Source organism: Hyperolius riggenbachi, chromosome 3 (assembly GCF_040937935.1).
Source record: "Hyperolius riggenbachi isolate aHypRig1 chromosome 3, aHypRig1.pri, whole genome shotgun sequence".
NCBI lineage: Eukaryota > Metazoa > Chordata > Amphibia > Anura > Hyperoliidae > Hyperolius > Hyperolius riggenbachi.
The window spans coordinates 416289153-416307612 of NC_090648.1; the positions used below are offsets into that span (position 1 = coordinate 416289153).

At 44.0% G+C, this 18460-nt stretch overlaps 2 protein-coding genes across 8 annotated transcripts in view; one reads left to right on the forward strand and one right to left on the reverse strand.

Moving 5' to 3' along the window:
- Positions 1 to 18460, forward strand: part of ARHGAP26 (Rho GTPase activating protein 26) — a 1021369-nt gene that overhangs the window by 972543 nt on the left and 30366 nt on the right. The window lies entirely within an intron of this gene.
- NR3C1 (nuclear receptor subfamily 3 group C member 1) overlaps positions 1 to 18460 on the reverse strand; it is a 237102-nt gene that overhangs the window by 24479 nt on the left and 194163 nt on the right. For all 3 annotated transcript variants that reach the window (XM_068277495.1, XM_068277493.1, XM_068277494.1), the window contains exons 5-6: positions 8536 to 8814; positions 3178 to 3322 (exon numbers count right to left, since the gene is read on the reverse strand). In XM_068277495.1, coding sequence (XP_068133596.1) covers positions 3178 to 3322; positions 8536 to 8814 — 424 coding nt within the window. The remainder of the gene's footprint in view (positions 1 to 3177; positions 3323 to 8535; positions 8815 to 18460) is intronic.

Below are 18460 nucleotides of genomic sequence, written 5' to 3' on the forward strand. Positions count from 1 at the left end.
GCACGACGTTTCGGGCGTGGTGCCCTTTATCAAGTGCTTAATCCAACTGGAAAGACATATTCATTATATAACATGCTGTGACATAGACACACCCACTGTGACATCAGTGGGTGGGCACAAACTTAAATTCACAAGTTAACCCTTCCTATAGAGAACAGCTATGGTGTCACAAAAAACATCTTAGACTAAAGTCGTCGTTTAGACCATTTGGAAGTTGCGTACCCAGTCGGTCCATCCACCAGGCCTCCCGTCTTAACAACATAGTTCTGAGATCTGTACCCTCCTGTCTTTCAACCACTTCAAGCACCTGCCACCTCAATTGGCTGACACTATGCCTCATCTCTATAAAGTGTCTGGCCAAAGGATACCCCCACTTTTTCCCTTTCTCCTTCTCCTCTTTTTCCATTCTCTCTCTGAGGGTGTCGGGGTTGCGTATATGACTCCGATGTTCATTTAAGCGTGTTTTTATATCCCTAGAGGTCTGGCCAACATAGGCCAGGCCGCATGGACATTTGATAAGATATACTACCCCCTTCGTTTCACATGTGGCAAAATCCCTTAACCTTCCTGGCGGTAAGCCCGAGCTGAGCTCGGGCTATGCCGCCGAAAGGCACCGCTCAGGCCCCGCTGGGCCGATTTGCATAATTTTTTTTTTGCTGCACGCAGCTAGCACTTTGCTAGCTGCGTGCAGTGCCCGATCGCCGCCGCTACCCGCCGATCCGCCGCTATCCGTCGCGCCGCAGCCGCCCCCCCCCCCAGACCCCGTGCGCTGCCTGGCCAATCAGTGCCAGGCAGCTCTATGGGGTGGATCGGAATCCCCTATGACGTCACGACGTCGTTGACGTCATCCCGCCCCGTCGCCATGGCGACGGGGGAAGCCCTCCAGGAGATCCCGTTCTTAGAACGGGATCTCCTGATCGCCGATCGCCGGAGGCCGATGGGGGCCCCTTATGCTCCTACTGTAGCTAATATTGTCATGTGTGACTTTGAAAAAGTCCATTTTTTGGGCTCGGAGGCCCCTGTTGGCATCCGGGGGTACTGCAGATTTATTGATGACTTATTCTTCGGGTGGACGGGGTCAGAAGGGGAGCTGCGATTGTTTTTCAATGCATTAAACGATAAACACACAACGCTTAAGTTTAAAATGGAATACGGTCAGGATGTCTTACATTTTTTAGATGTGGAGATAATTAAGAAAGCAAACGGTTTTGATACTGATTTGTACCGTAAGGATACTGATAAAAATGGGTTTTTGCTGGCTAGTAGTTGCCATCCGAGACCCCTTGTCAATGGTCTACCAAAAAGCCAATATGTGCGATTACGACGGATCACGTCGAGTGATGCATTGTATTGGAAACAAGCGCGGCTCCTCACTCAGGACTTTGTAAAGAGAGGTTACGATAGAAAGAAGTGTGAGGAATTTGCTATAGAGGTGGGAGGTGTAGATAGAGAAACATTGAGGACTCATAAGGAGCATGAGCAGGAGGTAGAAATGGATGTTAATTTCATCACGGCGTTTTGCAGGGAAGCGCCTATTCTTCGTGACACAGTGTCGAAGTTCTGGCCCTTGGTGGAGGCAGATACCCAGTTGGCCCGTGTTTGCAGGTCGCCACCCAGGTTTGTGTATAGAAAGGGTAAATCAGTCAGAGACACCCTGGTGCGAGCAGACATAGGCAGATCAAAGCCAGCCAGATAATTGTTCTTGGGGAACCCTAAAAAGGGCACCTTTCCTTGTCTAAGTTGCCAGCACTGTAACGGGATCATTAAGGGTCCCACAGTGCATCAACCCAGGACAGGTGAATCTATCCCTTTAAGGGATTTTGCCACATGTGAAACGAAGGGGGTAGTATATCTTATCAAATGTCCATGCGGCCTGGCCTATGTTGGCCAGACCTCTAGGGATATAAAAACACGCTTAAATGAACATCGGAGTCATATACGCAACCCCGACACCCTCAGAGAGAGAATGGAAAAAGAGGAGAAGGAGAAAGGGAAAAAGTGGGGGTATCCTTTGGCCAGACACTTTATAGAGATGAGGCATAGTGTCAGCCAATTGAGGTGGCAGGTGCTTGAAGTGGTTGAAAGACAGGAGGGTACAGATCTCAGAACTATGTTGTTAAGACGGGAGGCCTGGTGGATGGACCGACTGGGTACGCAACTTCCAAATGGTCTAAACGACGACTTTAGTCTAAGATGTTTTTTGTGACACCATAGCTGTTCTCTATAGGAAGGGTTAACTTGTGAATTTAAGTTTGTGCCCACCCACTGATGTCACAGTGGGTGTGTCTATGTCACAGCATGTTATATAATGATTATGTCTTTCCAGTTGGATTAAGCACTTGATAAAGGGCACCACGCCCGAAACGTCGTGCTTATTTGTATGTGCTATATAACCGCTGCAAATAAATGTGAAAATTGTGGAGAAATTCCTGGCTTGTCGACTGGTTGAGTCTAGATCGGTACTGCATGATTGGACTTTGACATTTGAGGTTTGATGGACCCTCTTTCTGATCGGTGACTCCCAGCATAAGAAGTGTTTTGTCCGAGGCCTGCAGGTTATGTACTTTAGTGGTGTAGAATCTAACACCCTCTGGTCTATGCTGGTAGAGTGGTTGGGGGAAATGCCAGGAAAATATGCCAGTGACACAGGGCCGTATCACACTGGGATCGGGAATAGCATGGGGAGGTTCTTTTTAGAATCTGACCGCAGCATTGTATAAGTGAGGCTGTTACAAATGGAAGCTCCAGTGTTATACCAAGGAAACGTTCTGTGCCATCTTAAAGACTGGCCTGTCTCTTGCTCGTTATTTTACAGCAATATCCAGTTTTAAAGCAAAAATTTGTAGCAAATTGAATATGAATATTATTCTGCAACTGATTCACAAGATGTCACAGCACAAAACATGTGCCCATGAATTGTCTAGTGTATAATTTCAAACATTGCTCTGCAGGCTGTAATTTTACTGCTTCTGTAACTGCTTGTTTCAAACAATTCAAATGAAATAATAAAATAAACAGTCAATGTTTTAACTAAAGCAAAATTTAGGTTGGAAGTAATGGAAGCAGCATTAAAATGAAAGCTGCTTTCTTGATACTGTTTATATTTTTTTACATTGGAAGGCATTTCGATGCCATGATGATATCTTATGTAAATTAAACATTTTCAGCAGCACTTACTCATCAATGACAAGATCTGGTGCAAAATATAGCACAGTTCCATTGGACTGTTTATAAGACCTCCATCCAAGGGCAAACACCACCAGAAACATCCATGAATACTGCAGAAGGGTCATTTGGTCATCCAGGTGCAGATTTCTGAAACCTGGAAAAAAAAGTAAAGCAGTTAGAACTATGTCATCCCAGGACAATGGCCACATGTATATTTTCCAGTAACGTATAGAAAGCAATAAAAGCACCAGATTTTAAAACACAGGAAAATTATTTCGTATTATAGTAATATACATAATGTACAATTAGTATAGTGCATAATAATTGTGCTCGATCGTTAGGACGACACTGTGGGGATACCGAGGTGGGGATAGCGCTATACAAACGTACTGTTTAATGGAGGGAGGCACAGCGACGACGGGGCAGAGTATAAGTGAGTGGCTTTCAGCAGGTGGAGTACATGAGACTACAATATGTTCATCTGTCAGTGTTTAGAGATCTGAATGCCAGGCAATTAAACACATTGTGGGCCACCTATATGAACACTAGATTCTGGACATAGACAGCCTCAGAAGTTTCCTCTAGCATGTGTATGAGGCTTCCTGAATGATTCAAGGACAGCTGAAGCGAGAGGGATATGGAGACTGTCATATTTATTTTATTTTAAGCAATACCAGCTTCCTGACTATCCTGATGATCTTCTGCCCCTAGTACATTATCCATAGACCCTGAACAAGCACACAGCATATCAGGTGTTTCTGACATTATTGTCAGATCTGACAAGATTAGCTGCATGCTTGTTTCTGGTGTTATTCAGACACTATTGCAGCCAAATAGATCAGCAGGGCTGCCTGGCAACTGGTATTGCTTCAAAGGAAATCAATATGGCAGCCTCCGTATGTTTTTCACTTCAGTTGTCCTTCAAACAATACTAGTTGCCTGGCAATCCTGCTGATCTTTCTAGCTTAAAGGACTTACGAGGTGAAAAGTTTAAAAAAGTTCAGTATCTGTGTCCATTTTGAAACGACAGAGGAAACCCTCCGCACCCTCTGTTTACTTCCGCCGGGTCCCCGCTCTTTTACCGGCCCCCGGTTGGCTCCCAACCCCACGGCTCGGGTTGGGTTCTCATTCACAAGTAAAACGGCCGCCGGAGCTTGCAGCGGCTGCGCAGTCTGCATAGACGCGAGTGCGGCTGCGCAGCTTTCGGGCTCCTTCCGCCGTGTCCTTACTACAGGCTGTCTCCTGTGTGTGGATCAGGGTGGAGGCCCTAGAGCTGCGCAGCCGCACTCGCGTCTATGCGGACTGCGCAGCCGCTGCATGCTCCGGCGGCCATTTTACTTGTGGAATGAGAGCCCGACCCAGGCCGTGGGGTCGGGACCCGACCGGGGGCCGGTAACAGAGCGGGGCCCCGGCAGAAGTAAACGGAGAGTGCGGATGGCATCCTCCATGGGTTCAAAATAGACACAGGTACTGAACTTTTTTTTTTAACTTTTCACCTCGTAAGTCCTTTAAGTAGTGTCTAATCAATCAAACATCTGATCTGCACACTTTTTCAGTGTCTACGGCAAAAGTATTAGAGCCAGAGGACCACCAGCACCGTCAGGCAATGTGCATTGTTTAAAAGGAAAGAAACAGGTCAGCCTTCGTATCCCTCTCATATCAGGAGTCCTTAAAAGTATTTTACAATCATTCCAGTGGACAATCCCCATTAGGTCTCTTTCACAATAGAGTCCTTTTCCTGCATTTACCAAGGTAAAATGAAAGTCCATAGACTTTCATTTTACCTTTCACACCCGATGCTGCGTTTCGGTGCGTTGTGTGTTCCCGATGGGTGAATAATAGCTACCGCCGCTGATTGCGTCGCACCGTAGCATCCCGACGACACGCCGCGGGCCATTCAACTCGTGCAGGAGAACGGCTCCCGCACACGTTGTCTAATGTAAGAGAGCCCTAAGTCGTCAGTCCTTAACATTCTTGTGACAGGAATGTTTACAATTGTGTCACACTCCTTTTACTATTTCTCAATTTATAGAGTTAGTAGACAAGAACCAGTAGGCAGGTAGCCTGCATATGTTCCTGCTTATAACTCCTTTGCACCACTGTGCAGTAAATGAACGCTCCTACAGTACATATACCATATACATACATTAAAATGCAGGCAGCCCTCTCTGAAGCAGCAGTTTTGGCATTCAGAACATAACTGGCAACCAATCAATGTGGCCTCTTTAATCACGTAACCCCACATGATCCCTGCAATTGGCCAAGTGCGGTAAAATGGAAAATGTGTTCTGGATTTATTATTATTTAAAGCAACCACAGGTTTTGTTTTGTTTTTTGCATATTAGTTTAATTCTATATAAAACTAAAATTAACATAATGTAATTATAAACATGGTCCTTTGTTTTTAAAGCAGAAGAGTGTTTGCTTTAAGACCGGTTTCCTCTAGCATTCAGAATGCCGCTGGAATCACACTGGTATGCCATTCAGACGGCAAGCATATGGTCAGCGTTTCTCCGTCTTACATGCGGGAAAATGCTGCAAATTCGGAAATACTGGAAATGGGCCTGTATGCTGCAATAAAAAAGGTTTTTTTTCTCATAGCAAAAAAGAAGCCCATAGTGCATTAATAATTAAATATTTGTCAGAAAAGGCTTAGGCAGACTGTTGTGATGGCAAGAGGTGCCCCCAACATTAGATAATTCCTAGGGATAGGTAAGCCCACTACTGCTGGTAGCCAGAGGGAGCCCCCAGTACAGGTGGCCAGATGTATACTGCTGGAAAAGGTAGCTGGAGTAGCCAGTTTTAGGTAGCCAGAGAACCCCCCACATTATAGGTAGCCATAGAACCCCTCCCCAGTATAGGTAGCCAGAGAGCCTCCCTTCAGTATTGGTAGCCAGGAAAACTCGACTAGCATAGGTAACTCGAGAGCCAGAGAGTCCCCCTCAAGTATAGGAAGCCAGACAGCCTTTCCAAGTATAGGTAGTCAAAAAGCCCACCAAGTATAAGTAGCCAGAAAACTCCTCAGTATAGGAAGAGTAAGCCAGAGAACCCCTCAGTATAGTTAATCAGAGAGCACCCCCGTTAGGTAGCCAGAGAGACCCCCTTTACATATAGGTACCTAGAGAGGCATCCAGTATAGGAAGCATAATGTGATCCCAGACAGGGCTGTTACCAATGAGACAGGACTCCTAAGAGAAAGATGATGGGACGCATGTGGATCTCGAGTTATGAGCTACTTCATCCCTTTGCTGTGCATTCTGCATGTGCCTGTTCCCTCCTTCCCTGCACACCCCCAACAGGTGGTGGCCCTAGTCTGCCACCTACTTAAAATGGGCTGGTTTTTATACACCCCAGGCCTTGTAACTACCCTGGTAATTTTCACAGTTCAGCTCAGCTGTAATTACTTTGGCAATAACTGTATCAATAATCACAACTAAATGATCTATATATTGTTTTTTTTAGGACAAATAAAGCTTTTTGTAGCTGATATTTGTTGTTAGTTTACCTTATTTTCTATGCATTTTAAAAGGAAAATGAGGAAAAAAGTGAAAAAATACACAATTTATCTATTTTGATACATTACAGCTTTAATGTAAACGGTTCTATTGTACATTAAACCCACACAATGTATTTGTCTATCCCTCCTGTTTATTTAAACAGTTCATTTGTTTTGATAATGCATTATCCTGGGAATACACGGTTAGAACCGGCAGCTCGATTAGCCGCCGGATCGACTCCTGCCGCGTCCCCGCGGCCGACCAGATTGATTCCCGCTCTTCCCCGTGGGCGCTTCCTTATCTTCCGCTCGATTTCCGCTATTGTCCGCCCGCAGGTATTGAGCGTGGAATCGATTCGTGCGGTGATCGGACATGTCGGAAACTATCAATCGAGCCATCAGCGGCTCGATTGATAAGAATTATCGACTCGTGTATGCCCAGCATTACATGCAACAAGTAAAGTATACAATCTGCTGCTGTCTGCTCCTGGAATGTGTATTTCACACTTGTTGACCAATTAACTCTGCCATTGAATTCCCTGAGAGGAGGAGATGTGTTTGCTGTCATTATTTTACAACTCTGTAGTGATGTTATCAGGTCAGAGATAAACAAACAGTGGCCTCAATTCACTAAGATCATGCTGGAGATAATAAGGCAAGAGAAAACTTACCTCCACACAGCGAAAGTTATCTTATCTCTTCATTCCTTAAGTTATCTCCTCTGTAGTTAAAATACCTCCTCTGTAGTTAAGTTACCTTCTCTGTAGTTATTTTCACACGCTAGTTAATTAACAGCCTGTCTTTTACTTTAGCATTCTGAAGTTATTTTAAGGATTGAAGAGTTAACTTAAAGACAGAAGAGTTAACTTTAGGTTTGCCTGAGGTAAAATGTTTCCTGAATACTACATGCCTCATCACCATGGTGATAACTCTAGAGACTTAGTGAATTGAGGCCAGCGTTATCTATGATTTTTTAGCAAGGAGAGTGCAGAGACGAATTTTAATGTCATATGGACACAGCAAGTGGCTACGGCACTCCTGAAGTGAGAGGAATCTGAAGGCTGCAATGTTTATTCCCTTTTAAACAGTGCCAGTTACCTAGTTGTCCTGCTGATCCCCTGCCTCGAATACTTTTAGGCAAAGAACAAGCATGCATGGCAGGTGCTCTTACTCCAGTCTGACTAGATTAGCTGCCTGCATGTTTCAGGTATGTGATTCAGACATTACTGCAGACATACAACTCATTTCAGGTTCCCTTTAACATTGCACCCGCTTTACACAATTTTTGGCAATACAGAAACGGATTAGAACTGACACCTCATGTTAATCGCAGGGCCCATTCACCTTTTGGACTTGGACTGTCCAATTTTTCCCCCACACGCGTTTTATGTTTTTAGAATCTGATGTATCATTGGCAGCTGTACACATTGTATTACTAATGAATGCACTAAGCATGCACTGAAAAAAGTGCATGCAAAAATACATACATGGCCAAGGGTATAGTATGAACAACACCTTACTCTTGATACAACTGAACTGTCAAGTTAATATCCATAAACAAAGCTTACCCTTCTCTATTTGATTACTAATTACTTGAAAATGTTAAGTTACTTACACAGAAATAAAACACTTTGTCCCTCAGACTGCAAGCTACAGCAGGCTTGGCGTTCTTTGTAACGGCTATATTTGCAGACTGTCCCATATAATATACTTATACATAACATAACTGTAACTCTTCTCCATAGTGCCTTTACTTTTCCATGTAATTTGTGTGCATAATATTTACAGCATCATGGAAGGTGTTGGTACAACATAAAATAATAATAAACCAATTCAAGTATAATAAATCATTCTTGAAATATGCACATTACCTGGTATAGCCTTTGCCCATTTTACAATAGAAACCACCTGACGGCCTCCTAGCATGTTGAGAGAGGACATGAGGCGCCGGGCAGTTTCTGGCAAGCTGCGGTCATATCCTGAGTACAATACTTCTGGCTCAATAGCCTCCAACAAGGAGATCAGGGCAGGTGTGAGTTGTGCTACAGCTGCAGGGACAATGGTCTTGCTCATTGAACTTTCAGGTAGTTCACGTACTGCGACTGTGTTAGGCTGCTGGATTCCTTTTATCTTCTTCTTTGTTTTGCGTGCTGAGAAACGAAATAGGAAAAAATACTTGAGAACACTTTTTTTTTATAGGATTTGTGTTTGTTGCGACTTATTATTGTAGTAAATGAAACACTGTGACCTAGAAAATGGTAACATTATTCTCACTTGTGCAATACCTAAACTTGCAATACAATAGCTGTGTTCGCTATAGTCTACATAAGCATCCTCAGCAGTTTTTACTTTCAATACCTGTATTAATTTCTCACTGACGGACTTACCCTTCCAGGCTGTAGCCAGGTACATTTTCTATATATGCAAGTAAGACACATATAAATAATAATACAATAAACAAATGAAAGCATGCGGTATCTGACAGCTGTGAATTAATCAGCAGAAGTGTGACCTAATTATCATACAGGAACTAGTGCTGCAGACCAGAATATCAATATTCATTTTCTGGTAACAGTTCTAGTGGAAGTGAACTCTACTGTATTTTGAAAATTCAGAATTTTTTCTAAAATTAGTATTATTTGAATATAGTTCTAACACTTTTTAAGCAATGGTTTACAGATAACTGAACTACTTGTTGACACTATCCACAGTCTAAGTAGCTATACATTTCTAGATTGCTACCCAATCTGTCAAAAAGATAGATCCCATTCTGATCTGAAACTGATCAGAGAGGTAACTATTCCTACCACACACACACAACACATTATTTTCCAATAACTATCAACATGATCTAACTGCAGCGTTGTACTGCTCAATGCAAGTTTTGCGTTTGTGGTAGGAAAGCTACACAGGTAAGGGGAAAACATACCGGTAAGTACATGACGTGTCATTGGTAGAAACTGAACCCAGAAATGTAATGTAATGCTGTGAGATCTACAGACACTTAAGCTGATTATGGGAGAATTTGCTGCTGAAAACACCTCTGACTGAGGACACTGGAGGGGGAGCAATACCTCCTTCCCCACATGGGGTGGCAAGAAAAAGTGAGCATATGAAAGGGAGGGCGGATTTACAGTTGAAGCTGCTCTCTATCACAGTGACAGCCTCTGGCAATCGTGATTTCTGCAGGGTCTTAATTCTTTACCCTGGCAGGTAATATTTTTTGGATCAAGTGACACTTTAAAGACCAAGTACCACATATACCCACAGATAAGCCAACATATTTTGTTACAGAAAAATGGTCCAAAAGTTGGTGGATCAGGTTGTCTGCAGATGAAGTTTAAAGTTGGACTTAGGTACTTACGCGGCACAGTGGCGTAATAGTTAGCTCTCTCGCCTTGCAGTGCTGGGTCCCTGGTTCAAACCCCACACAGGGCAATATCTGCAAGGAGTTTGTACGTTCTCCCAGTGTCTGTGTGGGTTTCCTCCCACATCCAAAAAACCTACAGACAGGTTCATTGGCTTCCTCCTATATTGGCCCTAGACTATGATACATACACGACTACACCATACATACCTAGACATACGACTATGGTAGGGGTTAGATTGTGAGCTCCTCTGAGGGACAGTTAGGCGACAAGGCGATATACTCTGTGCAGCGCTGCGGAAGATGTTGTGCTATATAAATACTAAATAATAATAATACCCCACTCAGCCCCTTACGGGGAATGTATGTACGGTGCAGACTGCATTAGAATTGTGTCCACACCTTTCCCAATGCAGGGCACCAAAGCTTGTATTTTCCATGAAAGTTTTGACTGCTTACATGAGCACCAGGACTGAGGTCAAGAGACAGAGCTCTTGTGTGGGTCAGAAGCAACTTAAGGACATGCTTTTATCACATACTATGCACATCACACATGCGTCCAACGCTTGGTCTATGTAGGAGACTGGAGGAGGGCCCAAAGAATAATTGGGGAGGTCAGTTTAGCAGCAGGTCAAATGGTTTTCCCATCTTTTGGTGTCAAAAGCTGGGGATTGACTTTTCTCCAAGTATATACAGCAATGCACAAGGACAAATCACATATTTTAATACTGGCGTAGCTTTCACTTTTATGTAAATACGAGAATACCACTTTCTAACAAGAAATGCCAGACTTTCAGCCAGTGAAGTATCTTAAAGAGAATCTGTATTGTTAAAATCACACAAAAGTAAACATACCAGTGCGTTAGGGGACATCTCCTATTACCCTCTGTCACAATTTCGCCGCTCCCCACCGCATTAAAAGTGGTTAAAAACAGTTTTAAAAAGTTTGTTTATAAACAAACAAAATGGCCACCAAAACAGGAAGTAGGTTGATGTACAGTATGTCCACACATAGAAAATACATCCATACACAATAAGGCTGTATACAGCATTCCTTTTGAATCTCAAGAGATCATGTGTGTGTTTCTTTCCCCCTGCAGCTCACTGAAGAGTAGTTACAAGCTGATTGTTTCTTCTTGAAGACAGCTCTGCCCGGTTGTCTGTAATTCTGCAGTATGTGACTCATCAGTATGTGAACAGAGGATTTATCCAGCTTGTAAAAGATAAGAGAGCAGAGAAAAGCTGGCTAATGTAAATAACACACACACACAGGGGAGTGTGCATAGAGGAGGCATGCATAGCAGATAACACTGAAGAGTTGGCAGCCTTCCAGACACAGGATGACAAGTCCGACAGGGGAAAGATAAGCTGATTTATTACAGAGATGGTGATAGTATAACGTGCTGCAGTAAGCCAGAGCACGTTATAATAGGTTTAGGAACCTGTAGGATGGTAGAAAACACAATTACATTTTTGTTACAGAGTCCCTTTAAGATACAGTGAGGAGTCACATAACATTATTATTGTGAGAAGGGTTTAAAGTCAGCTTGTGTTAAGGAATATAACAAATGATTGAGCCTCGGAGCTCTCCTTAAACCTCTCTATGCCTTCGATTGATCATATTTTAGACATACTAATGCTATGCAGGACAATTCTGCAGTCCAAGCAGTGCTCTGTAGAATCTAATCGCATCCTTAATGGTCAGCAGTTCTGAGAACTATTCAGTGGATCAATACTTCTGAGCACCAGTAATCAATACTTAATTTCTACAAAGTCCCATTTCAATTGCTTGTTCAATACCTCACCTTCTATGTAACAAGGACAGGCAAAACAAAATGGACTGGGGTACTACATGTACTCTTTGGTGTACATTATATGCTGCTACTGCTTAGCATAAGATTCATCTGAAAGGATAGCAGTATATGCAAACTCTATCAAATGAACTCTCACTGCTCACTTCAAGCAGATATTTAAATATACCACCTTATAATTTCATCATCTAAGTCCTCATATCATATCTTTTTTGTGTAGATTTAGGGTTCTGCAATTAAAAATCCTGTGTCAACAATGTGATCACATTGTCTAAAGTAGCCAAGTTGGAGTTTAAAGGTATGAACACACGCACTACTATAATGGCCCATACTCACGAGGGACTTTTGTCGCCTCAACACGTGGCGCGCGCGTGTTGCGGCGACAGGTCGCCCGTGAGTATGGGCCGTTGCACGCGCGCGCACCCCGAACTGTCGCCCGTCGCTCTTGTTGCCATGCGATTGAAAGTTTCAATCGCATGGCAACAGTTGCCGCCGCACCTCCGCCGCAACTGTCGCTAGTCCGCGTGAGTACGCGGACTAGCGACAGCAACCTCCATAGAGGTAAATGGAGCTTCCGGCGGGGGGAGGAGGAACGTCGGCGACAGCTTCCGTCTCGCCGCTGGTCCCTCTTCCGCGTGTGTACGCGGAGGGACCTGGAGAGAAGCTGTCGCCGGCCTGTCGCTAGCACGCTCACGTGTGCTGGCGACAGGCCACTTCTGCAGCCCGTGAGTACGGGCCATTAGGAACGACGGGTCCGTCAGACCCTCCCGCTGAGCGGGCGTCCCAGCAATAGTAGAGCGTGTGTACAGTCTGTTGGCAGACTGATAACACTGTTTCTGAACGATCTGCTCAGCGGATTGTTCAGAAACAGTGTGTACAGTCTGCCGACAGATTGTGTACACACGCTCTACTATCGCTGGAATGCCCGCCCAGCGGGATGGTCTGACAGACCAGTCGTTCCTTATAGTAGTGCGTGTGTACGCACCTTAAAGCACAATGGGGGGGGGGGGGGGGATGAGCTGCTGCTTGAAATTCCTTTACCCAAGACGGCTGGCCCACACTGAATTCTGAAAAGGTGAAACCATGTAGAACTGACAGTATGTGGTTCAGGAACGGGCCTTTGTCTGAGACCTGGACAAGTAACTGAAAAGTGATTTGAGATTGACCAAGAGCGTCTATGCAGCTGAAAACAAGCACTGCCTAGGAAAGACTAGGAAAACATTTATGCCTAGAGTGTGTTTTAAAGTGTTAGTGTACTTATAATTAAATGTGCTTACAGCAGACCAGAACTCTAGCACAATACACAATGAACAATCTTCATTCCACATATAGTTGCTGAAGAATTTCGCCTCTCTGTGTTCTGTGCTTGATTAGGCAGATGAACATGTCTATTAACCACCCTGGCGTTCAATTAATTGCGGCCATGCGGTCGAGGGTAGCTTTTTAAAAAAAAAATGTGGGCAAGTCCCCCGGCACTGTTCCCCCCCCTCCGATTGCCACCGGCAATATTCACCTGGCCGCGATCCCGCGATGGCCGAGACTTCTGCCATAGCTTTAGGCGTTGCTATGGCGACGATCGGGCATGTTCCGATCGCCGCCATAGCGACCCCTGGAGGCTATAGAGAGGCTGGGGGGGGGCGGTCAGAGCAGGGCGGTGGCGATCGGGTCGGGGGGGCGTTTGGGTGATGTAGCTAGCCAAGTGCTCGTCATTACCGCTATGGTGGTTCTTATCAGCAACTGTAAGCAGACTTCAGGAGAGCTCTTCCAAGGCGACACCGTAGGCTGTAATAGGAATTACGGCTATAGCTGGACTCAATTGGTAAATTTGGGCGCCATCAAAAGACGGAGCTCAAATTACTTTTAAAACACTGTAATTCAGCCGCCAGCAATAGCTGGAAACCGAATTACATCATTCCCCACTATCCATGGCTACTGGGACGCTGCCAGGACCTGTGCAGGAGCAGAGTAAGCCGTTTACCCTCTTTATCCTGTGCCCAAATCTCCCGGCGGCTATTTCATAAGTATGCCTTCCAAGGCAGCTCTCCATATAGCAAACACTGAGGCTTAACCCTTTCAATGCCTTCTTAAAAAGTGAAACTAAGTACTGTAGATTTTTGTAAGATTTCCATAAATTGTAATGAACATTCTATAGCTAATCTTTTAAAGCAAAGAGGGGCCCATCCATTCTCCTAGGTAATATTTTTACAACTTGTCAACAAAACGCCTTTAAAACCAACAGCAAGCAAGAAATTACTGAGAATAATTTTGGTAGTACTTTTTCACCTACTTGTTGGTACCTTTTTCAATTGTACTGTGCTGAAATGTTATTTTAAAGAGAAGATGAAAAATTCAGAAGAAAAATGTTACCTGAACAAGAGCCAGGAAGTTCTGACTGTAGTTCTACTTTAAATCAATGTAAAATGAGTTTCTGATTAATAATGCAATACACATGTATTGCCAATTTTGTTTCCCTTTTAAAAGGTAACCTTCTTCCTTGCTATTGCTTACATTGCATGAGTGATGATGCATTAAGTTCTCTGTATTCAGTCAAGCCTTGTTCAAATTATAAATTGCAAGCGCTAAGCGCCTTTGTGAGCGCTTTCCCCTGTGCTTTATGAGAGATGAGCGATTTTTATAAGCACTTGTTTGTCGAATTGAACTTTTTTCCTGCAGACAATTAGGAAGTGAACTCTGACCTGGAACTGAATATCTGTAATGTACTTTCGGAAGAAAAGCGTGCACAAAATCATGTTTCAAAGCGCTTTTTCAAGCGCTTAGCAATTTTCCTATACCTTGCATTGAAGCGCTCATAGTGTGATTATTATTATTTAGTATTTATATAGTGCTGACATCTTCTGCTGCACTGTACAGAGTATATTGTCTTGTCACTAACCGTCCCTCAGAGGGGCTCACAATCTAATCCCTACCATAGTCATATGTATCATGTAGTGTATGTATTGTAGTCTAGGGCCAATTTAGGGTGGAGCCAATTAACTTATCTGTGTTTTTGGTATGTGGGAGGAAACTGGAGTGCCCAGAGGAAACCCACACAGACACGAGGAGAACATACAAACTCCTTGCAGATAGTGCCCTGGCTGGGATTCGAACTGGGGACCCAGCACTGCAAGGTGAGAGCGCTAACCACGACGCCACCGTGCTGCCCTTATGCAGATATTATCACCACTTGAAAGAAGGGATAATTACGAGTATACACAGTCAATTTAATCTCAGAAGCCGTAGGAAAAGATTCAGACAATCTGGATTATAGTATACAGCGGGTTCGTTTTGTTTTAGGTCGAGTTGTCCTCCGGCCACGGGTAGTTTTCTTCGCCTCCCTGCCGTCAAAGGCATCCTGCGCATGCATAGGATGCGCTTGACACTGGCAAGGCGAAGAAGACTAGGCGTGATCAGGGGCCGACTCTCAGCCTGCCGAAAATGAAACGGGGATCGGAGGACACTCGAGGAGCGGCGCGGGCACTGGATGGCTGCAGGGGACTTGGGGATTAAGGTTCACGTTCATGCTAGAGGAAGTGCTTCATACCTGCATTCTAAACAAGCCATGTGATCACGGAGCAACAATCTCCAAGGGTGCTTTCTTTCTGAATGCTTCATCCAGTATAACAACATCTTTAAAGGGAAGGTTCAAGCAAAATAAAAAAATGAATTTCACTTACCTGGGGCTTCTACCAGCCCCATGCAGCCATCCTGTGCCCTCGTAGTCACTCACTACTACTCCAGTCCCCTGCTGGCAGCTTGCCGACCTCGGAGGTCGGCGGGCCGCATTGCGTACATTTTTACGCATTCCCGCTAGTGCAGGAACATTAACACATACATTTTTACGCATTACTGGTTCAATGCATAAAAATGTACGCATTGAACCAGTAACGCGTAATAATGTATGTGTTAATGTTCCTGTACTAGAGGGAATGCGTAAAAATGTACGCAATGCGGCCCGCCGACCTCCGAGGTCGGCAAGCTGCCAGCAGGGGACTGGAGCAGCAGTGAGTGACTAGAGGGCACAGGATGGCTGCATGGGGCTGGTAGAAGCCCCAGGTAAGTTAAACACATTTTTTTTTATTTTGCTTGGACCTTCCCTTTAATGTCTAATGCCCTACTCTCTCCCCACCCACTCATGCCAGATCCCCCACTACACCCGGTGTACTATGCGGTCAACCTCCACCTACCCGTCTAGCACCCCCAGTACACTGTGCAATGAGCCTTCTCAATGGCTGGGCAAGTGGGTAACAGTCTTTGGCAGTCATACTCAGAAGCCCTGTGTAGCTGTGGAGAAGGAGACAGATACACACAGCTTGGCAGGGAGAATGTGAATATATTTGCACAGGGCAGCCTCACTTTGCTAGTGTCATTGCCATCAGTGCCACACTATGGCCCCAGTGTCACAGTGCAACCATAGCTTTCTGTCACAATGTGATACCAGTTGCAGTATAGCTCAAGTTGCTGTCAAAGTAATAGTTCGGCCTCAATTACAAATTGGGCCTTGTCTCCAGTTGTGCCGGTGTGCATCTTCTGATATGAGAACACAACCAAATCCCTTTAGCCATGCACGACTATGGGGATTCGCATGCATGATACAATATTTTGAAGCCTACCATTGGCAATTTTCCGCACACATGAATTTAGAGGCTGCCTATTGATTTTAATAGGCTGCATTAACCTGTCCGCATGCAGAATTGGCATTTTAAAAATCTGGAAACCGCAAGATGGCATTGCCATGACACACTATGCAGCTCTGGCCAGCAAGGTGACACGTCACTATGCATTAATAAAACATTATTTAGAACTGCAGAACATGATAGGGATAAGATCAAGAGAAGGAAAATTGTGTTCATGTTTTCTTTAAAGTACACTTTCCTTTTCTTAAAGGAAATTAGAGCTGCCAGGCTTTTAACATACAGCAGAATTCTGCATGCATGTTTTGGTGTGAATGTGTGAACACCAGTTTCTTAAAAAAATCGTTGTGGTTACATCAAATGATATTCCCTGGTCTCCATTCCAGATCTGTCAACAACTACACTGTGGATTTTCATGTGGTATAATCACATGGTAATCAGAATTCTTTACTGCAGCTCTACTAGCAGCCCCCTGCTGCCATGTTATGCAGAGCTATAAGGGAGTGTTGTCACAATCTAATGTTGGTAAGGAACATGCACAGCAAAGTATCACAATGTCCATCAGCTGGTGATATAGCTCCAGTGGAATGTGGCACATAGCAACATAGAGCACAGTCTAAACAGAAGTTGTAGTACTGTAAAAAACAAACAAAAACTTTTTTTGAACTTTACTTTTGTCACTTGTGTTTATAAAATAGAGAAATCCTGATTTGTTTAAAAGAAAAAAAAATCCCCTTGCTTATCTGCAAATTAAAAAATACTTTCATGATCATGACAGGAGTGTTATAAATCTATCACCAGAATAAATGCTTCTACATGTGGTGTACTACACATTAGAAATACTACTGTTTATCTCCCTCTGCCACAAAAAATGTTTTGCGCTATCAGTGCAATTCTGTATGTCACGAGAGGTCATACCTCTTCTACCACATATAAACCACAAGCACCACGTAGAACCACTTTGTGACACAAGTGCATTAAAAAACAGTACATTTTTCCCCCAAAAGTGAGGAAAAAAAATTCACTGCGTCTTATAGTCCAAATGCAGGTCGTTCCTGAAGTATTAACACCTGCCAATACGATCCTCCAACCAAGCGCAATGTTGGGGACTCCCTGTTCTGTGCCCATGCATAGGAGGACACAGGGGGGCACAGGGGAGGACACAAGGGGGCTAGAGGAGGACACAAAGGTGCTAGAGGAGGACACAAGGGGAAGAGAGGTGGACACAGGGGGGACACAGGAGGACACAAGTGAAAGAAGAGATACAAAAAGGGCATAATCCACAAGATGCCCCTTCACCGTGGATGCACCAGGTTTCATATACTGGTATATTTTTTCCCCCCCTGGTTTTTGCCCTCTAAACCTAGGTGCATCTTATGGTCAGGAGCATCTTAATAGTCCAAAAAATACGGTATTTCCTTTTTAGATTGTGAAGGGCTTCACCAAAGCGGTACACAGGACCATATAACAGATGGCACAGTCTGATAAGTGAGTTGGACAGAACTAAGCTACAGAAGAATTTTAATGGGGAGCAATTCAGGGACCATTCACAATTGCAAAGGGGGTAGAATGATTCATAAACTAATCATAAATTGTACTAATTACAAAGAAAGGTTTTTACATATTACACGCCGCAGGTCTGGAAACAACCTGAAGGAGGTCTGACTACATCAAGTGTCTTCTCCTAAAGCGTAACTGTCAGGCATAAAATAAAAAATCAATTCTTTATTTTTGTCTGGTAAACAAGTAATAAAGATGATAACCAGGTAATCCAAAAGTTAAAAATCACTTTCTTTTCTTCTCCATAAAACAACATTCCCCAGTTTCCCCGGCTCTTATTTGGTACATCTGACGCACAAAGGAAATTGCAGGGCATGCTGGGTTTCTTTTTTTTCTTCTTTACTTTTCCCTCAGACATAACTAATGCAGCCCTCCCACACCTCTGTTCCTCTCTGATTGGCCAATATTTCTCATGCTGAGACAATGC